General features: G+C 38.2%; 1 protein-coding gene across 1 annotated transcript; it reads right to left on the bottom strand.

The window, feature by feature from the left end:
- Positions 1-1,183: 1,183 nt before the first annotated feature.
- On the bottom strand, positions 1,184-21,304 carry itga2.2 (integrin, alpha 2 (CD49B, alpha 2 subunit of VLA-2 receptor), tandem duplicate 2). Its single transcript, XM_044196633.1, has 30 exons — positions 21,043-21,304; positions 19,636-19,759; positions 17,326-17,435; positions 16,926-17,017; positions 16,234-16,348; positions 15,428-15,555; positions 15,135-15,283; positions 14,761-14,911; positions 14,144-14,309; positions 13,827-13,903; positions 12,722-12,860; positions 10,977-11,122; positions 10,727-10,870; positions 10,174-10,377; positions 9,877-10,007; positions 9,586-9,749; positions 8,998-9,149; positions 8,685-8,795; positions 8,181-8,266; positions 7,066-7,207; positions 6,649-6,732; positions 6,460-6,536; positions 6,293-6,376; positions 6,076-6,178; positions 5,869-5,979; positions 5,538-5,648; positions 4,851-4,964; positions 4,674-4,763; positions 4,171-4,287; positions 1,184-3,652 (listed from the first exon to the last, which is right to left on the bottom strand). The coding sequence occupies exons 1-30, from the start codon at positions 21,086-21,088 to the stop codon at positions 3,563-3,565; spliced, it is 3,558 nt and encodes a 1,185-aa protein (XP_044052568.1). The 5' UTR covers positions 21,089-21,304; the 3' UTR covers positions 1,184-3,562.
- Between the last annotated feature and the right edge of the window lie 5,321 nt (positions 21,305-26,625).

Here is a 26,625-nt window from a genome sequence, read left to right as displayed (position 1 = left end):
TTTTTTTTAGGTTTGTCTTGTAGGCTTACATGTGCTATTCTTGTTTGTGCATTTTCATTACAAACATCACTGGGCAATAACTTTGGTTTTATTATTGATTTTTTTTTTTTACAAACGATCATTAACACAAACAACCCAGGGCTAGCAGCCATAACAGATACACCGGAAACAAAGGGCTTTTACAACAAAACATTAGCATTTCTATAATAACTTACACAGAATTTACTATGAAAAGGGTCATCATACAGCCTAATACAAGTTGCAATCATATTCACCAGTGACATATTCTTCATTTAGACCACCCACTTTCTCTCATCCAACACCAAAGGGAGAATGTTTGATTTGTAGTGTTAGACTCATTTTATGCTGTGTAAAAACGCCTTGCAGCTGTACTCCAGAAGAAGAAACAGAAGACGAAAAAGAAGTGGTAATCCTCAATGTACAAGGCCAGCTAACAGATCACACATTACCTGCTTTACCTCCTTACAATCTCGTTTCTTAATAACATGCAGTCACTATATACTGTATCAAGTATCTGTGTAGTGATTATTCTACTGCAGAAAAGGCTGATGAAAACTATTTCTAGCTTTTGATGATTATTATGTGAGTCAATTAGGCAACGTAGCATCAGTGAACATGGCCATTTAGACTATTTTGATTTCAAATGAGCCAACCAAAAGTTGTATATAAACCTGCGCCAAGTCAATATTTGTGACAATTACTTCTTTCAACAAATCTGAAAATGTTCACTTGATGTTTATGTTTTGGCAAATCATTCAGTGTCTGGTGTGTGTGATTTGTGAGATCAGTGTCTTTGAAGAGTTGAAGCTACCAAAACACTTCCTGGCATGCGAGTACATTTCTGCCCTGCTGTATCAACTTTAAAGTGCTGGCTGTTATCCTGAAGCCATTAATGGCATCAGCAGAGGGACAACCAGTGCTCCCCGTCCCAGGCCATGAGCTGAATATGGTTCAAACAGACCAATGCATCGAATGATTAGTACTGATTGGAAGTTTTTGAAATTATAAGTAAAATCACATAGCACTGATTGTGAATGGTTGCACACACTCCTGATGCCACATGGATGACATTTATTTTGTTTTAATTTGATACAGATTTTTTGCATTAAAAAAGTTTAGGCTGTAATACTGCTGCAGTAGATACCCCAGTCTACTCCGAACATGCATGACATAAAGTTTTTATTTGAAATAAATGAAAAATTCAGGACCTGGCCTGCACATCAATCATTTGTCAAGTTAATGATGATCCTCTTTAAAGTTTTTTAAAAAGTCTTTACAATGAAGTTACAATGAAACCAGAACTACAGTCAAAATTTAGGTAGCGCTAAAGGTCTTACAAAGTGCAAAAAAAGGGCCAACAGTTATTATCTCATTTGCTATGACATCATTTTTGATTTACTGCCGCAATTTGTGAGCAATCATGCAGGGTCAGTTGTTTGGCTGTAACTGCCAATCATCTGCAGGAAACTCCAGAGGGATGAATTTACAAAGGTGTTTAAACACTTCCACTGTATCTCATTTCATCAACTATTTCCACATAGCTCCCTGTACACATATACATAGAATCCAAAGGCTATTTCACAACACTGTAGTGCATGAGTAATGTGAAACAGAGCAGTTCAATCATTTATCAAATTCTATATATCCCCTCCAACAAGGAAAGCTTGAGCCCAGGCTCCCAAAAAATATGCTACTTATTAGAGATAAATAGCATATTCCACCTCACCAAATCCAAAGAAGTGAATGCTAAAGACTCTGCTGGGTGCTGGAGTTGGCTCGTTCAAAAGGAAAAAAGTCAGAAACACATTCCAAAACAGTCGTGGGACAGACTAACCTGACGGTGGGAGAACACAACAGTCAAAAATGTGAGAGGAAATGAATTGAGTTTGAGTGAAAACTTCAATTGTACTGATGTTTGGAAGGAGGCGGGCCAAGTAGGGTTGCCTGCAGGGTCAGGTTTTCTACATGTGTTCCAGCAGGAGAGAGGAGAGGAGCAGAGGCAACACAAGACACGAGAAACACAATCGCTCATAAATCATGATGGATTAATTGATAGTGGTATGGAGTGTTCAAGTCATCAACAGAGCAGTGAGAAAATAAACGAACAATGCAAACATGTCATCTATATCATGCTGCCATCTTGTGGCAACGCTGTGCCAATACACATTTATATTTATTTAGCTTTGATCAAATCTCTCAAACGCTCCACTGTAAGTAAGGAACAAAAGTACAGACTTAGTGTATTTGAGGAGTGAATTAACCTGGTTGCTGCTTTTGGCAACCACCATGCACCAATTCAGATGCTTCTGAGTATGACACTTCAGCTCTGTAGTATAACAGTATTTGAACATGGCACACAGTGTTTTGTTGATATAGAGCATTGTGTCCTTTTGACCTACAGACAAACAATTTTAGAGTTGAAACAATCAATCAGTTAGTTGATAAACAGAAAATTAATCTGCAACTATTTTGATAGTGCCAAAAGAAAAACTGGTTCAAACTGCTTTTCTTTGTCTTATATGACAGTAATGTAAATATCTTTGGTTTCTGGACTGTATGTTGGACAAAACGACCTTGGTACTGGGGAAACGGTTATAGGTATTTAAAAAAAATATTTCTGAAAACCATTAACCAAACCAATAATCGATTAATTGAGAAAATAATCAACAGATTATTCACTTATGAAAATAATGGTCAGTTGCAGACCTAAACAATATGCTACTAAAATTTTCATACCTGACAAGTTGTGCCACTAGTGGTAAAAAAAAATATCAATAACAATAACAACACAAGTAGCTACAGCATGGACACATATTGCCTCTAATCTTTTCATATATAAAACCCAATATGACAGATCATAATTTTATCTTACAGTATATACAGTACAAACACAATGAAATAAAGTAATTACAGATTTCACTCTTTCCAGGATAGGCATTGTTTCCTTTTTGCTACTGATATCAATAGTCTTAATGCAAGAAACGCCCTGAGTGCCAGAGGTGACAGTGGATGTCAAGGCAGTTTATGCTAGAGACTGACTGGCTACAGCATGTGTGTTAAAAAGGTCAATGTTTTGACAAATGAGCTATATACTGTACATGATCATAAGACTTTCCTAATTGAAACTGTTATTTGTCAAACATGTTGCCCAGAATTTGTCAAAACAAAAGGCAATGCATAATTTGATGCCTTTACAGTGTAACATTTGCATCCAATGTCATCTAAGGCCTAAAAAAAGAATTGTCTATGGTTCAGTCATGTATGGAAAAAATACAGTTTTTACATGTATTATTATATTTAAAGTCAGTGCATAACAGCAAATAGTCCACAAAGCTCAAAAATAAAGATTAATAACAACATTCCTCTGTAAAATGGACAGACAATCAAATCCCAGTTATCCACAAACTGAACAGCTTCCATTTCAATAAAATGCCCAAGTGGTTGAGCTGTAGTCTGTTTGGACTTTAAAAGAACCAGTGACAAGTACCAGTATCCACACTGGAAACAATCCAGTGAGGAGAGAAGAAGTTTTCTCTTCTGTTCACAGCACTTCATCGACATGTGCGTGGCTCTGCGCGTCATCTTCGGCCTCCCTCTGAAGCTGCTGGTACTTTCTTTTGAAAAACCCAAACTAGAAAGTAAACAGAGCTGAGTTCAGACACAGTTCTAATAGTTTTATATAAAAACAATGAATCAATAAAAAATGTGCAAGTATTTAACAAGAGATTTGAGAATATATTGTCAATTTTCTATAAGAATATTTCCATAATGCACTAATGTAATGTCCTTACATAGCCTATTTTTCTTATATCCTTATATATATATATATATATATATATATATATATATATATATATATATATATATATATATATATATATATATATATATATATATATATATATGTAAATATACATACTATGTATAGTATATTGGTGATGAGCAAAAAGTTTTCCTTTGAATCTATAAACATAAAGCTGCACATTTGTATGAACAGACAGATCAGGTTCATTCTCCTTTCTCGCCTTGGCGAGGTGAAATGCTCGTGTTTAGAGATACTCATCGGGAATGCCTAAGCTATATAAATGATTTACTGATGTTCCTCTTTATGTTCAAACTATATTCACCAAAGCGTAGACAGAACCTTACCTTCCACAGCAGTCCAACAGCCAGAGCCAACAGCAGCAGTCCGGCAATGATGCTGCCAACTATCACTCCCACTGGAACATCACCTTTCTCTCCAGGTTTACTGATTGTCACCACCACCTGGACAGCAGGGGGACAGGAGAGGTCATCACATGGTCTGTCTCACTCAGAAAGCAAACAGGCGCTTCACGTGTCAGACTATGTCCACTGAATTTGAGAAAAATAACTTGTAAAATGTCATACTTTTGCTGCATTTAATTTAGTCTAGTCTAGAATATTCTAACATATGGCAGTTCTTATATTTTGGCATATGGCCTTTACATACAAAAACTGCCAAACAGTGGTGTTGCATCAAGAGAATACTGAGTCACAATAAGTGCTTAAAATAAACTGGAACTTCAAAACGCTGAAAGTTATAGATAAAATGTGTTCAATGTCACAAGTCTCTTCCATCTTGAATTTTCTTATTTGAGGCACCAAATCAGAATACTGCAATGTGATCTTACTGGTAGCTGTTTGAGGCCGATAATGAGCATATCAGGGTTGGAGGACTCAACATCAACACTGGAGGTCAGCTCGATGGTCTGATAGGTGGCCTGTCATGACAAATTTATACAAATGAGAGAAAATTTGTGGTAATAAAAGCAGACAAAACAACCACTTTCATTATTGAATATCTTTACCGAAATAAATGTGCCAATCCAGATCCTTGTTTTAACTTTGACAAGGTAGTTGCTTTTAACTTCAGTGTCTTTGAGGATGCATTTCATATACTCGCATTTTGCACTCTTGCAGTCCTGTCAGTTAAAAAAAAACACACATTAACATAAGGAACTCACCACACAACACAAAAATCCAGTGAAACCACAATTTCCAATTACTTAAAGCTTCTTCTGCATCTGGGTTATTTGTACAAAACATTAAGTATATTCTGCTAAAGATATTAGTTCAAACTATAAGAGTTGTGCAGTTAAACATGTAGAGAAAGAGTTAGAGGTACAAAGTACAGTATGTATACAATATACATTAAGTATGATTTAAAAATATTCAAAACATAAAACTTTTAAAACTTGTGACATCTGTATATGCAGTTTGTAGTTAAAAATATAAAGCTACATGAATTATGCAATAAAACACAAATACAAGAGAATGTGATAAAATCACTTGTTTGCTAAATATTTAATTTTGTTATTATATTATGTATTGTAAAATATACATTAGATACCTCGTGTGCACAGTGTGCAGATTTAGATTTGTGCATCACTAGCTTCTCTAAGATGCAAGTGAAAGTGAGCAGATGTCTCCTAAGAAACATCTAAGGAAGTTGACATATATGAAGAGAAAAATATGCAAAGAAAGAAGTGACTGACCAGTTTCTCCATGCCTCGGAGGCTCTCCTCAGAGAAGGACACTTTGTGGCTCTTCACGCCGATCTTCAGAGGATCAACCAGGCTGCTGGAATCACAGCTGACAGAACCTCCCTACAGGTGGAGACGCATTTATTCTATAAATATCGCACTCCAAATCATCCAATAAAAGTTAAAGACATTTTACACAACCTGGCTTAGGAAATACTCATTTGTAGGGGCTATGTAGCAGATACTAAATGTTGCAGACTGGGTGTCAACTAGGACATTTATGAAGTTAAACAGTTTTTACACTCTTTAAAAAGTTGCTGGTGTTTGATAACTGAGTACTCACTGCTTGTGTGTCCACACTGGTAACATAGAGGAGCTTATTTCCACCTTTAGTTGTCATTGGCAGAGCAATGGTCAGATACACGAGGCTGATAGGGAAGTTACCTGTTGAAACCTTTAAATACAATTTGTTTTAATAAATATTTTTTTATAATAAATATAATGAGAAATTAGATGATGATATTTTAAGAGACAGATTCATTTATTGCACCTTCACTGTAAAGTTAAACTCTGGACCGATGTCATCTAGATTATTCACTGTTGTTACCACTGGAATGGTAGCATCTACCACGTAGAAATTGATATTTGACTGCCTAGGACAAAGAGACCATAAAAATGAACATTTAATGCGTTTGCCATCGTCAACTGTCAATCTCACACTGCATGACTTAACTTAATAATGTTACTGTGACAAAAAGTAAAATCACCTAGATAAAACAATCCCTGCATCATATCGAACAGGAATGGATATGTCCACGTTGTTGTCTGCAGGTCTTTCCTCTTTACCATCACTGTAAAGAAAAAAGGTACAGCACATTATTACATGTCAATAATTTTAATAAAGAGTCACGAATTTCTAATGAATTCAGTTTACCTCTTGGCCTCAAATTTCACCTCGGCTCGGTTTTGCAACTGATCATAATTGTATTGAAAATTGATCTGAAATGTCATCTGTAATGACATAACATGACGTTTTGCATTACTTACTGTAAGTAGTCAAACAAAGAAATGTGTATTGCTAAACCAGTTCAGTTCAAATGTTTTTTTTTTTTCTTGCACTTACCTCTTCATCTTTTTTTAATGCTGGGTATCCCACTTGGCAAGTGACAATTTCTGGTTGTGTTGAGGCGCATTTGACTCCATCAGTCTGTAAATTTATAGTTCAGACTGGCACATAACTGCTATGTGGCTTTATTACACTGACAACACATATATAAATATCAAATAACTATTCGCTAGCACAGGCTGAAAAGTACAGAAAACCTTCATACACTTTACACTCTTTACTAATTAACTGTTTCAGTAAATGTTGAAAAAATGTGTTTAATGATTTGATGATGATGCATTTTATTTAGTGTATGTGTAATTTGATGACCATAATGTTGAAAATGTATTCAAGGAAGAGTAAGAGTATGAGTATTTTTTTCACATTAGCATCATGTCAACATAAACAGCTTTCATTTAAGTGTTGTTCACTCACGGGAAGAAAGACGGAGGAGTAGTAGAGGTTGTTGGAGTATTTGGCCAAGACCTGAGTATTGTATGCGTTCTCCATTTTGTTCTTTACAACAACTTCAAATGACAGTTCTCGGTCATTAGCGCTGACCAGAACGGGAGCTGAGCTGTAACACAAGAGCTCAGATTACTGTACTCTGCATTCACGTGATTTCATTTGTGTTTGTCACAGATTAAAGGAGCATAATCACAGTATGAGTAGTGTCTAACTGACAAGAGGGATAGGACTAAGATGGAATAGTTAAAGTGATTTTCCCCTTATTTCACTAAATGATGGGACCTACCGTGAGCTGTGGGTGATTTATTCATAATGTTTAAAAGATTGTTGGCCTTCCTTAACAGCACCTAAAACTGAAGTTACCTAAATGAACACTATTGTATCTACCTCCACCTTAAAATGCACAACACTGTATTTATACAGAAATTAATCGCAGGGCCTTCCTTAAGATTAAGATGCACAAAAAGAGGCATGCAGCCACGTCTACAAAAAGGAAAATCAACAGCAGCTTCTAAGCTCGAAAGTCGAACCAAACCATTTTATGGGCTATGAAGTTGCTGTATAAACTGAAAGTCTCTAATTTGTGCAGCTATTGGCAATTAAGACAGACTCATAAAAGAGAGAAAATAGAAAATGGTTGTTAGGAGTTACCAGGGCATAACATCAAATAGAGGATTACCAGTTTTGCCAAATTTGGTCTAATCTTCAACAATTCTTTCTTCTCTGTTATAGAAATGTGTACACTACTAGATGCTGCCTTTATGCAACATCATAACTTTTCACACAGCTGGTCAGTAGGTCAGTTCAGTACAGCCTCCAGGGCTTTTACATAGTCCTGTTTACAAATATGAACTTTGAATATGTACCATGATGTATCCCGACAGCAAAAATATAAGACAGAAGCAGTGTAATTGAGAATTTATCATTATAGTCACTGACTTTGACAGCAAAAACCTCACATTAAAGGATTAAAGCCCCAGGGAAAAAGTATTTCTTCACAATATTAAATATTTAAGTTCAGGAAAAAACATTCTTAAGTATTATATATTAAGAGTTTAACGCACAATCCCTCAGCTACTCACCTGGACACCTTTGTGTTTGTCTTCACAGTCAGCACCAGATCACTGACACACACGTCATCTGAGCCACAGTCTTTTGTGAAGGGGATCTGAAACAATAACAGGGCAGGATGCTGCTTTATTCTTCGAAGGCTGTATTTTCAATAGATGCCTATTCTCCTATAATCTCTATAGATTTAGAAAAACATCATAAAGGAAATGTATTATATTTTTTACTGCGCTGGATGAACTTTAATCTTGTTGTGGGGAAAACATGTAGGGTGTAAATCTGAGAACTTGCGTGACTTAGTGAAACACACACACGTTTTAAAAGCCAGTAATCATCACAAACGCACACCGTGTCATTTGAAGTGACTGTACAAACACCTCCGCAAAATAACAACCAAGTTTAAAGTCTTCTGTCACCGGATCTGTTTCCTGTAGATCTTTGAAGACCAAAGGACAAAAGGATAAAAAAAAAAAATGAACACAGATTCAGAGATATCGTGTAGGTTATCAGCCACTTACAAAGAACTCCCAGGCACTCAGAGAAAACATATCGAGGACGGGGTTCACATCTGCATTCTGCTGCTCGATTTCTACTTTCAGACTGAGGGAATTGACAAAGTCTGGTGCCTCCTGTAGAAGAAGCCATATATGGACAAATCAGGAAATCATTTTCAAAATACTTAATGCCTGTTTTGGAAAAACAAATATGAAGTAATATCTCTACAAGCCTTATCGCATCAAGGTGCTCACATAAAAACAGTCATCGATGCTCATTGATGACCGCACACAACTGTATCATAAAGAAACAAAACTGATGATTGTCATCCATTACCTGAACATAAACCTGGTAGTCTCGACACAGGGGCGTAGATGATATTTTTGCCTTTTCTGAGAGGAGGCGGTCATTGTTTTTAGTGAACAGTCCTCTTGACATCACGCGAGAAGCCTGCAAGTCAGCGTCCAGAGTCAAACTGTAGGATATATCTGAAAGAAGTGAAAATAGTACTGTATATGACAGACTCTTTGACATCTGAGCACAATTTTTTTTCTTGAAAATGATTAAGATGGGATTTGAATATCTTGAAGCAATAGTGCAACATTTTGGGAAATACACTTATTTGCTTTCTTGCCGAGTTAGCTGAGAAGATTGCTACTAGTTTCATGTCTGAATGCTAAATATAAGGCTACAGCCAGCAACCAGTTAGCTTAGCTTAGCATAAAGACTGGAAACACGGAAAAGCAGCTAGCCTGGCTAACCGGCTGCTGGCTGTTCATAATTACCATACAGACACGAGAGTGGTATTGATATTCTCATCTAACTCTCGGCAAGAAAGCAGATAAACGTATTTCCCAAAATGTTGAACTATTGCTTAACATGAATCACATATTTTCGAGAAGCCTAACAGGTAATCAGATTTACCAATGGGCCCAACAGGGTTCTTAGGCCTGAATGCAGCACTGAAACAGAGGTTGGTGTTGAAACAGGAAAGCTCGCGTCCATTAATGTGACAGGGTTTGTTAATAATGTTGATTTTATCAGGGTTGAAAACAGCTCTAGCTGTGACAGATGCAACGCCTCTGGACCTGAAAACCAAGTGCAATTTTAAATTATTTACAGCCTTGCCGGTTCTATAAATAATGGGTTCATTTACTCAACTTGATAATCATTACAGAATTTACCCCATTCCCACATATTGTGATGGTAACTTACCAGAGCTGTACCACTTTGCCATATGCACCAATGGAGATGTCAGGGATTGTATCATCATTCAGATCTTTGTAGCTATCTAGGGACCTTCCAAAATACTGCAATTGAGGATCCAGTTTGGAGCCAAGGATTCTCTGAAAAAGATGATCAACAATGATCATCACTTTCATTATTACAGAGTTTAATGAACAAAATTTTATTTATGACATGAGAGACAAAAATTTATTTAGCTCCAAATGCACAGGACCAACTAAAAGAAAAAACTTCTTTGTCTGTCAGTCAGACCGTTTCTCTCCGTACCTGTGAGAACTGTTTGTTTAATGTCTTCTTCTCCCCGTTGTAGATGTAGATGACACCTTTTTCTTTGTCTTCTAGTGGGGCTCCAACTACAACATCATTGTAACCGTCAAGGTCCAGGTCTGGAATGGCAGAGATGGCCATCCCAAAACGTGCGTTCTCAGTTGGGGTCGGACCACTGAGGAATCCATGCTCGTTCAGTATACCCTTCAGATGATAAGTCAGAGAAAGTATGTGGCCGGTGATGCTAACAGTTCCTTTAAATTTAAAGAACTATAAATGTAGACAACTATAAATGAAATCCACATTTAAGAATTTTAGAAATGAAATATATCAGCTTTGAGAATATCTCTTTGACTTTTCACCCACTTTTCGTACCAACCAGTGCTGATAGACTTTCTAAATCATGTATGGAAATGTAGTCATGCAAAACGTCTCTTCATATATCATAAGCGGCCTATCTTTATGCCTCAGCGTGAATAGTGATGATGTCCTTGTTCACTGTTACTCAGGAAAATCCAGACCACAAAATGTTACTATAAAGTGACATTTTCACCTTGGTGACAGAAAAGACGTAGACCCTGCCTTCTTCTCTCTTCTGCTCGCTCATGAACATCGGCGCACCAACCAGCAGGAGATCTGTCACCCCGTCTTTGTCCACGTCCAGGGAGCATAGAACGCTTCCAAAGTATGACCCAATCTAGGACAACAATTGTCAGCTGTTTACTGATGATGAGTTAAATTTGTTTGTCTGGCAAAACACTACATGTATACAGTTGGTTCCTGGGGAAAATGAATGTCAGTACCTGTTTCCCTCTTTCTGAATCTATGATAGCGGATTGCTTCTTGGTGTCGACGGTGTAGACAATAACTTGTCCAGAGTGGTTGGAGCGAGGTGCACCAGCCACAAAGTATTCTGTAGACCCATCACTCAGTGTGGTGACAGAGTAACCTGGAAATGACCACAAGTAACACATTTACTATCTGACATCTGATCTTGGGACATCTTCTTACTTAGACAGTGGTGGAATATAACTTAGTACATTTACTCAAATACTGTATTTAAATACATTTTTCAGGTATTTGTACTTTGAGTATTTCCATTTTATGCTACTTTTACTTTGCTACATTTATTTTTTCACCTACTCATGTACATAATTTATTTTTACCTCTCTTTACTTGTCAGCTTTGTTGTCTTTGTTTTTAGTGAGAGCAATGAAGAAACAAGTCAAATTCCTTGTATGTGTACAAATATTTGGCCAGTAAAGGTGATTCTGATAATTACTAGTTACTTTGCAAAATAAAGGCTCTGCACACCTACACAGGTCTTTTCATTTACTCTGGCTGATTCGCCTCTAGTCAGGCGTAAGTTGGATGGAGCAATGCTCGGAATCAAGTGATTTCACTAAACTCTGCGTACTAACACGAATGATAACAGGGTATGTTGTCCTGCCTCAGCACGTACAATAAAATCCACAAAAGCGTGAGGAAGAGCTCAATCAAGAACAGTTTGTACATGCCCACACTGTCCACTACCAAACTACAATAAGTAGTTAGAATAACTCTGCATAAGTAGTACTTTTACTTTTGATATTTTAAGTACATCTTTCTGACTTTTTCTGACATACATGTGTACTTTTACTTAGTAATATTTGGAGTGCAGGGCTTTTAATTGTAACATAGTATATACACTGTAGTATTGCTACTTTTACATAAGTAAATAATCTGAATGCTTCTTCCAACACTGTACTTAGGCCAGCCATTGTAACACAGTGTCACTGCAATAATACACTTGCCAAAAAACAAAACAAACCATTGCATACGATCTGTGGTATACATATTGTAATTTCTCTCAGCAAAATATTTGTCATAGAATTAATTAAGCCTGGAGGGATTCTCTAAAAGCCATTGAAATTATATTAATGCAACTTGCAAATCCACTAAAACTGAAATTGCCACACAAATAAAACCATTTACTGCTTTAACAAGATGCACTATAATTATCCTAACACTCCAAGGTGCCATCATGGATATGCACTTGATTTATTTCAGTTATCAGGGCACAGGAAACATATACTAGCTTTAACCCTGTACCACCTACTGCATATTAAAATGAATGTTGCTATAAAATACTCAGCACAGATGATGCAAATATGTTTATCTACAATGTTCTGCTTCTCAGACTTGTTAACAAAATGAAAGAGGTGGTTAGCTGACAGATGCAGTGGTTAGTTGGAGAAGAAACCAACAATTTCGTAAACCAGTTTCCACTGAAAAACACTACAGATATTTACCAAATCTATAGAGGTTTGTCGAGACCGGAAATTTGTTTAGAAACAGTTTGTCAGCCACATTTCCCCAAAGCTTGCCCTGCTTTGTCAGCCATAGTGGCTACAGTGTTTATACTTTTATTACCAGCTCAGTGAAAACATTTGATCACAGCCATCATACACTTCCATTCCTGTTTTGTTCCATGCAAAAATTTTAAGTAACAGAACCAAAACTTATAATAGAGCTCAAATAAATGCAGAGGACAACTGTAAATGCCTACCCAGTAATGAGCTGTGGTTTCTGTCTTGAAGTATTCCTTCAAAGGCTGAGAAAGGGAGAATGTCTACATTTGACCCTTTCTGATGGACAACGGTACCGCTCCAAGCGTAGGCTCCCACTGCTCCCAGCATCATCACGTCCTTAAACAGCACAGGTCAAACACCAGTCAACAGATACTATAGACATACTACTGTAAATCACAGCATTTATATGGTCTGGGTTACAGACTGAGCAGCTTGAAACAACCAACATATTTTCAGTATCAAAAGGTTTTCAACTGTATCAAAGGGAGTTGCTGGGAGTTTCTTAGTAAAAAATATAACAAATGATGAGAACCACAGCATACACTGTGAGAACAGGACATATAAAAAAGGCAGTTGGTTGAAATCATGGTCAGTGGTTAAAAATGCAGCTTCCTTTTAATCACAACACTGCGTGGGTACAGCAGGGGGGTTGTTGTGACGATGTTCTGTGACCAACTTTATTGTCACATACAGTATTTTGATAGCTTTTGTCAAAAGTGGTTACTCAACAGTAATTAGTTATTATCACATATTTTCACAGCTTTGATAGCAGAAACTGGTGGCCAGTGGTGTATACGTCTGTATGTGGAGCTCTCACACTTAACATTATTTGGCCTTTCCATTGTTGAGCCTGTAGTGTCGCAGAACCACTGTATGTGATGTGTGACAAAAAATAAAGAATAATCTGGCAAAAATTTACATGATGGCTCAACTTTTGTTTTCATCCATCAACACACTGCTTTGACCAAATACAAACGCACAAAGCAGGTACTGTAGAATACCATTTAGCATGTACTTTATGGAATTGTGCTAATTTAACTGTTTTCCTTGCAGGAATTGATGCTTAGGAGAAGATTTTTGCTTCATAACTTTCCAGACAATTCTCTCTCAAAGAAGTACAAACCCCTGTGCAATGCCTTGACATCTGAGCCTTCAAACTGGACTTCCCTTATCATATTTCAACATTCACAGAAACGCAAATCCCCTTACATTTTTTGCTGCAGTGCAAAGTTTGAATGTAAAAAGTAGCCCAACATGTGAACTTGCTTTGTCACAATTGATAGAAAGGTTTTAGAGGTGTACCTGTTGGGTGGAGTAGTGAGCGCTGAATCCCACCTGGGACATCTCCATCTTGAAGTTATTGTCCCCTTTTCCAGTGCCTTGTGGGAACAGAGTAAACACCAGAATCAAAAACAGAGGAGCAGATCAAGAATCAGACAAAGAGCAAGATGGGTATAAAAAAACCCCACACATTTTATTTTGATCTCTCTTGTGGACCATCAGCTATGACAGACATGTCGTGACATGCCTGGATGAGTTTCTTTGAAAAGAGTATATGAATGAACATGCAGCGTGAAGTAAAGTGCACAGACAGAAAGGGAAAAATAAACAATATGCACCTTCTATGTTAAAGATTCGGTTCCCCAATGTTCCAACGATGGTGGAGAGGGCCGCCTCTTCTGACACATTGAAGAAGTAATTCCCTGTGGGTAAACTGGCAATGGATTTGATTTCTTTTACAAGGTTATCTGTGTTGATGTTGTTTCTGATGTAATAACCCAGGACCTGGGAAAAAAGAGGAACCACAAATTCAGGATTATAAATAGAAAAAGGAGGTCTAGGTAATAACACTGACACATTGTGTGCAATGTGAGATTTTGGCTTAGGAATTGAACAAAGCTATTCAATGTTATACAGTCAGCAGGCATCACATATTGAGGCCCATTCTCATGTACAATGATAACTATAAAGATGACTATATCTCTAAACTTTAAAAATTGTTGGAAGCTGGATGACCAACAACATGCCTTTTTAAACTGCAGAACCCTTCAATGAACCCCCACAGTGGAACTTTAAGTGTGATTAAAGTCAGGGAACTGAAGCTTGAATCTGTGACTTGGTTTATCGAATATTTATCTAATGATTGATGTAGATTTTATTAATAACCAACATTTTAAAAACACTACTATTACTGTATATATGACATTATGAGAGTAAATGGCAGATCATCACTTACAGCGATACCGAAGCGGGTGATGCCTTGTTTGTCACATTCGGCAATGACTGTATCTCTGAAAGCAAAATCGTGAGACTCCCCATCAGTGACGACCACCATCACCTTGGCAGCGCCTGGTCGAGCGCCATTACTTTGATGGAACCCCCACTGACTGAAGAGAGCAGACACAGTGGACACTTTTAAGTTACTGTTTGTGGTTTCATGACAAAAAATGACCAAAAAACAAAAAAAGAGATTTAAAAAAGACAGACAGAGCAACATACAAATAATGAGGAAAAACAAGAAACCAAACAAGCATTCAAACATATAAGTAAATAAATACATACATACACACATGCATACATACATACATATGCATAAAAGGCAACACCAACCTGGCATATTGGATCGCATGGAAGGTATTGGTAGATTGACCATATAGTTGTGTGATGCTGGACGCTGCAGCCATCACCTCATCTTTGGTTTTATGCTCGTTTAGTTTGAATTCAAACTGGGGGTCAACGGCATACTGAATCACGCTGACCTGGCATGATGAAAAATGGTGTGATAAAGCACAGAAAGCTATCAAATATGAGCACAAGACAAAAAAGGAACCATTGACTCAAGATTATCCACTGCTTCATCTCTGTTTATATTCCCTGTTATGGCTGATGCAACGTGATGTCACCTGTGTGTTTTTGGGCCCGATGTCGAGCCCGGGTATTAATTTCTGGAGGAACTCGATCATTGGACCCCAAGGATAAATGCTGTTGGAGCCATCCAAAACAATCACAATGTCCATAGGCCCTCCACATGCTAGAAATGTCATGAGAGGAGACATATTATAATACATTTAAGCAGTGATTAATCGAACTGAAGTCATACCCTTCATATTACTGCTGACCATTTTCTGAAGTGTTTATATTTATTTTCTACCTTCCATACAGCCACTGGTTTCAGTTCATGCCAGTACAGTATAAAAATAAATGTTCATCATTTTGCAGACTATAAACTTGCCTGAGATAGGTAATATATCACAGTTATCTGTTAGTTGCCTTTTAAAATGACATTATTATGTGGTTAAACGCCTCCAAGCAGAGACCCTTGTAGGTGGGTTCAAGAAAGCTCCGACATTCAGAAATTGAGAGTAGCTGATGAAAAGCAAAGCACTGATGAGCCATGTTGTTTGAAAAAAATCTAACCCAGAAGACAAATAATAACTTACATTGCAGAGGATAATTCAAACTTGGCTATGTCTTGTGTTACAAACATTGCTGTTTGTAAGCAAACTCTAAAATCTATGATGTTACAGTTTCCCATAAGCAAAATGGTCCCTGATGGCATTAGCACGTACTGACATAACATCATAACAAACTGCATGTCATTGTGATGGATTTATACTATTCTGATATGAACAGAAACCTGTCTTGAGAGATATCTAACTATACACAGCTCAAAAGCTCCGTATTCATATAAAAAGATGATAGATCTTACTCTGGACGGCAGGAGAGAAGGCAGGCTGAGGCTGAAAGAGGGGGCTCAATCCCGCACATATTCCTGGGTAGAAGTCCAGACTGCCACACTGCTGTCCCCAAAGAGGACCGCACATCTGTATCAGATGACAACAGAAGAAAAGAGACGAGACTTAATGTAAAGTTTGTCACTGCCTTTAAAAGCTCCCAGTAAGCTTTTCGGTCTAAGTTTACTAGTGAATTAAATTGTTGTTAATTGTTAATTCGACTTAAGTCATATTTAAGTGTTTTTGGTGGTAAATAACAACAAAGTGAACCTGCAACATCAGTAGTGATGCAGTGGCTGATGTTTTTATTTAGTAAGTAGCTTTGTACTACTTCTCCATGCAGCAATCAATTCACCTAAACCACTGGCAACACTTCCTCCCACCTAAAAATAACATTTCAATGTAAATTTTGAAGGAAATCGTGACTTAACCGGTTCATGGCACATTGCTGTCTCGTCCAAGCGTGTTCATCTTGTGATTACAATATTTCAGGCAGCAGTTAAAGCCTGTGTTACTAAACATGTATCAAAATGATGATTATTCCATCAAAGCACAAACAGACAAGAAATATTAGAAATATGTAAAACTAAGATACAATCTGCCAATCTCTGAAATAGCATGATTTCCTTTCTATCTTTTTAGTGAAAACACACACACACACACATACCAGCAAACCATTGACTGTAGGCATCCGGGTAAGAGTCAAACCAAGGCACATGTTGTCATTGACGTTTTTAACATCTGGAATACTAACGGAATCTGTGGATAAAGTGGCAAAGAAAAGTTCAGATTATAGTTGTTAAATCTGGAATTGATGCAATGTGTACCTTTATCATAAGCTCAAAGTATGAATAAAATACATGCTTTGTTGTAATACACTGCTATTATTTGTATCTATTTTTTTATTTTCAAAACAGAAAAAAGCCAAATGTGTGAAGACAACCTGGGTGCTTTAAGATGACGCAGCTTGTCAGTTCTGTTTAGGCATTTTAAGTACATGGCCAATGTTTGGTAGAGAGGTCAAAGGTGAAACAATAAACAATAAACAATAAAATACCAAACCTTACCTTGGAGATTGAGCTTCACACAGCTGTTTCTGGACCCTGAGACTGGACACTTGTAAACATCTCCTTTCCTGTTTCGACTGAAACCACTCCATGGAGCACTAACCAGGAGCCTACAGAAAACAACAATATTCATCTCTTCCCCACTCTCATAAACATGCACCATAAGAGTAATCTCCGAATGTTTTTGTGTACAGGTTATAACTACCTTTACATACAGTATTTTAATGAGACTCTTCCAAATTATTTGATGCAGAAAATGGTTACAGAATGTCTATATATAGATAACTATACTTGTTGTAATAAAAAAAAACAAAAGTAATTTTACTACTTTATGCCAAAATAATATAGGAACCAAAATTTTCTTGCAGTAACCTCTGAGCCAATTGTGATACAAAAACAATACAAAATATGCATAAATATCAGTCTATCATTGTAGCAGTAAGTTTGAGTGGTCTTGTTCTGAGCAAGCGCCAGCAAGTAAGTTATGTCATTTTTCTAACTTCCTATGAAACAGCAAACAAGATTCTACAAGTCCACACAGAAAATATCCAGTTCAAACATCTTTTTACCCACATCATAAAATTCAGATGCTGCCGATTTCCAATACAGCTATACCAAGCTGATCCAAAATTCAACATATCTTGAAGACGGTGTTGTTTACACAGTGTCAAACAAGGTACAAGTGGGACACATCATTGTTTTTTATAAGTTAGAGGACAGGAAACAGGATGTATTACTGTTGCTATCTCATTGATACTAATGTGGAGTATACAGTCAGAGAACACTATCAGATACTACACTACACTACACTACACTTCCCCCAATTACGCATACGGGACACTCCTCCAGACAGTGAGTTACTCTACGAGACTGTGACTCATACAACACACACATCGAGACATCGCTGAGACATTCAGTTACTGTTTAACTAAATGTTACAATTGAGTGGGGCAAAATGTAAGAGGCTTTAAACATGGCAGGACTGTTTGTGTCACACATGCAGATTGTAGCAGCTCAGACAAAACTGAGCGCCTAGGGTTTTTTATGACTACAGTGTCAACAATTTTACAGGAATTTACTCAGGATGGTGTTATAAGATTTAACAATGTATTGCAACATCAACTTATTAATAGAACTAGACTGATAAAATTAGATTTTTTAAACTCCCAAATATTGGAGCAGCTCTGTGAGGCTGTACTTAGACACATTGGTACAGTAAATGGTGTAAAAAACATTGGTACGCGAACATATTCACATTTTAGTAAAAACCACAAATTTCTACCTCAGGATGGTGCTGGAAGAAATATCAGGGGATGAATATCTGTACAAAATTACATGGAAACCCATCTAGTAGTTGTTTAGATTTTTCAGTCTGGTGAACTGAGTGGCCGAACGACAGATCGACATTGCCATCCCTAGAGCCATGCCACTTACATAGCTAAAAACAAGTGGTGGTACAACAGTGTTGAGCAGAGGAGCATTTAACAACACACAACCTCTTAAACCTTGCAGTGCATCCAGCAAAGACACCGCAATTTTCAATCCCTTCAGTTAAAAACAAAATGATACAGCTGAAGTGGGCACAAAGGAAGTGAGATTTATATTTATTTTTTGTTAAATCATGGTGTTGCAACAAACTGATGACTAGGTCACAATTTGGCATAAAGAGAATGAATCCTTAGCTGTGTTGCCTGGTGCCAACAGTACAGGCTAGTGGTGGTAGTATAACAGTGTGCAGAGTTGTTTACATGCCACAGAATACCTAGACATTGCTGATAGCCAGGTGCATCGCTTTACAGCAAGAGGCCTTCATTTGCAAAATGAATACTTCTACGAGGACAGTTCTCCATGACGTGACGAAACTGCACATATCAAAGATTCAGAAATATTACAGTTGGTGTACATCAACAACTGGCATGGCCTTGAGATCTCAACCCTGTAGAGCATCTTTGGGATTAGGTACATGGATTTTTTTGTCATGCATACAACTGTTTGAAACTCAACATGGACCAAGATCTATCCCTCTGAAGCATGTCAGGCACCTTGTTGAACCTGGAATTTAGCCTGTTGTGCCATGTGTACAGGCTTTTACTGAGGAGGTGCATCTACAAGTGTCCCACTGAACTTTATTAATATTTATATACTCTGGAGATGCCATTATGTTTCTCACCTTTATTGCTATTTCAAAGACACTGCAAAGAAATATTGACTAAATAAATGATTAACTGGACACCACATGAAAGCTACAGCACCTGGACAGGGCGCAGTTTGTGACAGAACCATGGATAAAGTGATGACTTAAATTCATACCATTTGCCTTCATGGTTTGTCGCTTGTTGGACTGCGTAGCCAAATTCTTCCGTAGCTGGTCCGCTGAAAATCTTGGCACCTGCAGTGCCGACGTTGAAAGACTGTGAGTTCCAGATTCTGTCAGCTGGTGGAGGAGAAACATGAGATCGCGTGACAGTGACTCTCATAGTTTATAACAGCACATCACCATCACATAATTCTCTCTACTGGTAATAATGACCCTGTCAAAACTATACCTACTATAAGCACAACCAATTATATTACTATTATTTTGCATTTTAGAATCTATGTATCTAAATGTTCAACACAAAACTGTTATCATGACTCTGATCGTTAATGAAAGAGAGGTTTGATGTTGTATCTCCAGCAACAATTTCAGCAATCCTACTTCCTCCTTTGAGTCAAGTGGTTTTTGTGGCTGAATCATGCACATATAAAAAAAACCCCCACATCAGCTTGACTCATTAAAGCAAAGCAACCAACTAAAAAAGCTTCACAACACATGCAGGTAATACTATTCATGAGGTGTTGAAAACTGTGTTAATAGACATTGCTTGCCCCGGAACAGTGTGTTTCTCCATAGACACAATCCACGTTCAGACACAGCCCTCTGAAGCCCCTGAGGACATGGAATTTGTTTGTCTAAGAGTGAGTCTTTCTGCAGTAACAGACCCACAAGCCCATACTGGCAGAGCTCAGCTAATAGTCTGCCTTCCCCTCAATCAGCAGGCGGAGGAATGTGTATGGGTAGGCCTACTGGATTCAGGAGACCTTCACACAGCTTTCTGCCACGCCTGTTTACCTGCAGCACAAAGTAGCAATTTGCCTCCTCTGGGGGCTCTGCAAACCCCATACCATATTAATATTTCCGTTCAGTTCAGAGAGGGGGGGCATATAGGAGAATAATTAAAAGTCTCTGTCCGGCTGCTGCTTGAAAGCTTCCACAGGTTATAGAGCAGGCATCGAGCAACACGAAATGATGTGACTTTTCTCTACAACTCTACAATAAGCCATGATGATACACAGTAAAACAGCCACTCTGGTCTTATTTAGCCCATGCGGGTTGACTATGGATCATGCATTTGATAGCAGAAGGAAGAGACGCTGCAGAGTGATGTGAAATCTAATTCTAAACAAAAGCACTTCCAGGCAGATTCATTCAGTAAAAGTGACTCCTGCTGCTCTTCGGATGTATTTAAAGTGTATGAAAACATTTAACAAACACCTTCAAAGCTATTACGAACTACTGATAAACCTTCCCGACTCCAATCTTATGAAAACGATATAAAAACCCCTCGCTATTGGTGGCGAGAATATTTGTATCTTTTTACTCTTTGGATGAGAGGACGGCGTCGCATAATAGTGAAAATAACATGTTCGAAGTTCAAAAACAAGTTCAGTACTTACTAATGACTAGTATAAAGAAGAAGATATTCCCCCAGAAGAACTCCATCGTCGTCTTTATCCCATTTGTATGAGGTGATTAAATGAAGTCCCGCACTTGTCAAAGTTGTGGCTCCGCAGCGATCAGTCAGCGGTGACGCACCGGATACATTTTCTAAATAAGGACTTATGTTCTGCCTTTTACCTGCCGATACAATCTTTGACCCCTAGTATTTATCAAAGGGTGTGAAGTGAAGCCTGTAATTAAGTGTGACTGTCTAAAGGCAGTTAGGACACGCACTAGCTTGATATTCAGTTATGAGCAGGAAGAACATCCGAAAAAGAAGTTTGAAGTCCAAGTGATGTAATGATTTAAAAAGATAAAGCACTAAGTGGTGATTGTCTGAAAAAAAAAAAGTTCAAATGGAAGCAAATGTAAGATAATAAAAAAAACCAAATTGTCAGTGTTCAAAACAAATCCACACCCATCAGCCTTCATAAAAAAATCTCTTTTAATCGTCATTCCAGACCCACAGCATGAGTGGACAAACAGCACTTAAATCAACAATGTCAAATAAAAATGATTGCAGTTAACAATTCATTCTGAAGCCTATAATTTCTGTATTAACAACTCATTGCAGAGCAGAGAGTTATGGTTCAGGCAAGAATATCTGAAGAAATGCGGAACATCAAGAACCTATAAACTGAAGCCAAAAGAAAAGAAAGTCTGTTATGAGATCTGCTAGAAGAATGACCAAGGCCTGTTTTCCTTCACTGGAGAACAATGATGTAAGACCTTTCATTGGATCGTGTGTTAGTGGCAGTGTTAATGGGCAGGATGGTGAAAGAGTTGAAGGACATTTAATTTTCATTGAGTGGTTTCATTCAAAAATGCTATTCTGGAAAGAATGGTAGCTGGTGCTTGTTGCTTAATACCCAGAGAGATAATTACATCATCTGATGTCATATTGTTTTGTGAGCAAATAACTCAAGCCTTAATTACTCTGAGTTACAATTTCAATATCATCATTAAAGGGAAACTCAAACAAAAATCAGTTCAGTATTCATTGGAAATATGACTCAGCCTCATAACTGTTGTATAATTTCTTCTGTGGCTCTGCAGGAAATATGTGAAAATAACCCTGATGACATCATTTTGGCTACAGATTTTTAACAGAAAGCTGCATTGTGAACTGGGGTTGTGGAATTTGAAAGATGTGTGCATTTACCAGGCAGGGAGGGTCAAACGGAAAGATGCTTTTGGTTGCGTTATAAGAAACAGGATCCAGTGTTTTTTTAGCTTGACACATACAAGGGAGTAAAAGTCAGGATATCTCGGCCTTTGCTGTTATGATTTGGACCATTTAAAAAAAAGTAACCTTTATTTAGTTCAATGAGAGTCAAGCTGTCTTTTGCAGGGATGCCATGATCACAATCACATAATTTGGGGAACCAGCCCAGTGCTACCTCAGTCTGTCAGCCACTGAGCAGCTCTACCGGAGCAGTAAAAGGGCCTTGCTCAAGAGCACCTCAGTGGTGGTAATGAGGGAGGGTCAAGCACTTTCCCGCAAACCTGTCAGGGATCAAACCGGCAGCCTTCCAGTCAAAAGCCTACTTCTCTAACCTTTAAAACCACCACTGCCAAATGTGCCTCTCGTGAGTACCCCAACTGTATAAAAGTGCAACACTCTGACCACTTTACCGGACAACACTGGAGGTTGTAATTAAGCTATTTAGCTATTGAACACAGTGTGGTATTGCTACAGGCTAACAGGCTGACACTTACTAATCACAGCCTAATTACCTCCCCTGTACTTGGATACAGCCAGGCTCTGCTGGAGAAGTGATTACGGTCAGAGCTAAAAAAGCACAGCAGCAGGTTTTGGTGTAAAGACTGAAAGATATGACTAAACTCATATCATATACAGTATATGGTGTCCAAGAGTTGAAAAACTAATTGCTTAATTATTTGTCAAATTAGATAAAACTTTCATACAGTAAGGTAACAGTATTACCGTACCGCCTCTTTTGCCTTTAGACAGTTTCATTGTAACATTGTGCTTCTGTGTTGCCGTCCTTGCTTAGACCAATGAACTTGCTGCCTAATGACAAAGTTGAGTTGAACATCTTTAGCTATCTCCACCCTTCCAAGTAGGTCGCATCAAATTTTAAATCAGTTATGAACTTAGGCGGACCCTATAAGTTGCCAAACTTTAGGCTTTCATATTACAAACCACAAAAATTAAAGGCTCTCAACTCTAGTCTTCAAAATCAGCCTGCAAACGTCTCTATTTGATACAAGGCCCGCAAACGAGTTGTGAAGCAAATGAAACCTTGTTCAGATGTTAAAGATGTGACTGCTAGAATTCCTGATGCAACTGTAACTTAACTCATTTACTAATACACCTGAAGCAGTAAATGATCTGTATCAGACTTTAGTGTCCAGATACAAGTCTTTGGGGAGGCAGGTACAGGCCACAGACCACCGCTGGACTGATCGCAATCGCCCCCCTGGCGCACCCATGTTCGAAAGAAATGTTGTGCCCTCAATGTGAAAGAAAATGTGATAATGTGCCCTCTAGGGTGCCCTTCCAGTAGACAAAATGTGATCCAGTGCACTAATGGGTGCCCTTAAAATAGAGAAAACACGATGCAGTGCCATATAGACTGCCCTACATGCTAGAAAAGGGTTTGCATCACAACTTTCTGTGCGCTGGTGCCTTTTTTATTTTTTTTGCCCCTGCCCCTCAGACAGCCTGAGCCCGCCGACACAGACCCATGACCCTCAGCTATGTGATTCAGTTAAGTTGATTCACTAGGTTCGGGTGTCCTGGAAGAAACAATGTGCAATGTTATTCAGCAGCTGAACCCCTACGCCCACTCCTCTATTTGTGCAGTCATGATTCCTGTGTAAGTCATCTGGTGAGCCAGAGCACCTTGAGAATTCAAAATGAGCAAGTTCAAGCATTTGTCTGGTAGTGACACGGAGCAGTTCCTGGAAAAGGCCGGTCTTCTTTTCTCATATTTGTGTTGACAAGACTTTGGTTTGAGAAACTGAACCATCCACTTTTCACAGAAGTGAAAAAGGTAATAAGTTGTGAGCCTCACTCACTGATGTTACATAGACAAAGCTATATCAGTTAAATCCCTCTCCCTTTAACAGAATACTGCATTCTTTCATCTGTATACATTATTTCACTAACAACAGTGCTGAGAGTTTCGCTTACTCTGTTAAATTATGTTGAACAATCTAAGGAAGGATACTGACAAAGCAAAGCTTGTGGTCTATTTTCCTGTCAGGCCCCAACATAATAGAGCAGCGTGGGCACGTCATTAAAAGTCCCTACTGAGAAGGATCATGAATCATTTGAAGCTGGCCTGGATGTCTGGAGACCATTTATAATCACAGGACGTCTTTGTCTTTTTTTACTATTAAAGGGTCCTTCACCCACATTACAAAAAAGGTATTTTCCCACTTGCCTCTGTTGGCATCTTGCCATAAAAGTAGTTTTGGTTCGACTGTATTGCTCCAGGTATCCATCTCTGAGATTTCTTCCACCCCTCCAGTACAATATAGGTGATTTGAATTTATTCTGTGGTGCTCACAGAACTGAAAAATGATGTTTAAAAGATTAAATAGGAACATGTCTTTTTACAATTAGTCTCCCTGTTACTCTGGATGATCCACTTTTTACCAGAAACTACATTATGCAATATATGCATAGACATGAGTACAGAAACAGAAACACAAACACAATTCTGGGTGAGTAGACTGCAGCACCGAGCTAATCCCTCTTTCACACCCATCTGCTGACCAATGGGAATCTAAGGCCCTGGTTTTCCCTGTTGCATTGTGAGCCAGACAGTCACATCCAGCAGGCTCAGAGGGGCTCATGAGTCAATGACATGGTGGCACGGTGGTAATGTGACTTGTGGCTGAAGTTACCGTCCTGTCACATGACCAAAGAGTTTTTTTGAGATTTTTACAGGTGTATTTCCAACAATCCTCAAGAGAAGCACAAAATGTGAAGAATGCTGTTCTTTGTATACAGTGGTGTGTTTGCCCCCTTCCTTATTTCTTATTTTTTTGCATGTTTGTCACACTTAAATGTTTCAAATAATCAAACAAATTTAAATATTAGTCAAAGATAACACAAGTAAACACAAAATGCAGTTTTTAAATAAAGGTTTTTAAATATTAAGGGAAAATAAAATCCAAACCTACATGGCCCTGTGTGAAATAGTGATTGCCCCCCCTGTTAAAACATAACTTAACTGTGGTTTATCACACCTCAATTTCTCTAGCCACACCCAGGCCTGATTACTGACACACTTGTTCTCAATCAAGAAATCAATTAAATAGGACCTGCCTGGCAAAGTGAAGTAGACCAAAAGATCTTCAAAAGCAAGACATCATGCCAAGATCCAAAGAAATTCAGGATAAATTGAGAAAGAAAGTAATTGAGATCTATCAGTCTGCAAAAGGTTATAAAGCCATTTCCAAAGCTTTGGGACTCCAGCGATCCACAGAGAGAGCCATTATCCACAAATGGTGAAAAAAATGGAACAGAGGTGAACCTTCCCAGGAGTGGCCGGCCGATCAAAATTACCCCAAGAGCGCAGCGACGACTCATCCAAGAGGTCACAAAAGACTCCACAACAAAATCCAAAGAACTGCAGGCCTCACTTGCCTTAGTTAAGATCAGTGTTCATGACTCCACCATAAGAAAGAGACTGGGCAAAAATGGGCTGCATGGCAGAATTCCAAGACGAAACCACTGGTGAGCAAAAAGAACATTAAGGCTCATCTCATTTTTGCCAGAAAACATCTTGATGATCCCCAAGACCTTTGGGAAAATACTCTGTGGACTGACGAGACAAAAGTTGAACTTTTTGGAAGGTGTGTGTCCCATTACATCTGGAGTAAAAGTAACACCGCATTTCAGAAAAAGAACATCATACCAACAGTAAAATACGGTGGTGGTAGTGTGATGGTCTGGGGCTGTTTTGCTGCTTCAGGACCTGGAAGACTTGCTGTGATAAATGGAACCATGAATTCTGCTGTACCAAAAACTCCTGAAGGAGAATGTCCGGCCATCTGTTCGTGACCTCAAGCTGAAGCGAACTTGGGTTCTGCAGCAGGACAATGATCCAAAACACACAAGCAAGTCCACCTCTGAATGGCTGAAGAAGAACAAAATGAAGACTTTGGAGTGGCCTAGTCAAAGTCCTGACCTGAATCCTATTGAGATGCTGTGGCATGACCTTAAAAAGGCAGTTCATGCTCGAAAACCCTCCAATGTGGCTGAATTACAACAATTCTGCAAAGATGAGTGGGCCAAAATTCCTCCACAGTGCTGTAAAAGACTCATTGCAAGTTATCACAAATGCTTGATTGCAGTTGTTGCTGCTAAGGGTGGCCCAACCAGTTAATAGGTTTAGGGGGCAATCACTTTTTCACACAGGGCCATGTAGGTTTGGATTTTGTTTTCCCTTAATAATAACAACCTTCATTTAAAAACTGCATTTTGTGTTTACTTGTGTTATCTTTGACTAATATTTAAATTTGTTTGATGATCTGAAACATTTAAGTGTGACAAACATTCA

Source organism: Siniperca chuatsi, linkage group LG5, assembly GCF_020085105.1.
Source record: "Siniperca chuatsi isolate FFG_IHB_CAS linkage group LG5, ASM2008510v1, whole genome shotgun sequence".
Classification (NCBI taxonomy): domain Eukaryota; kingdom Metazoa; phylum Chordata; class Actinopteri; order Centrarchiformes; family Sinipercidae; genus Siniperca; species Siniperca chuatsi.
The sequence above is the reverse complement of the archived record's forward strand: the minus strand, read 5'-3'. Positions and strand labels throughout refer to the sequence as shown.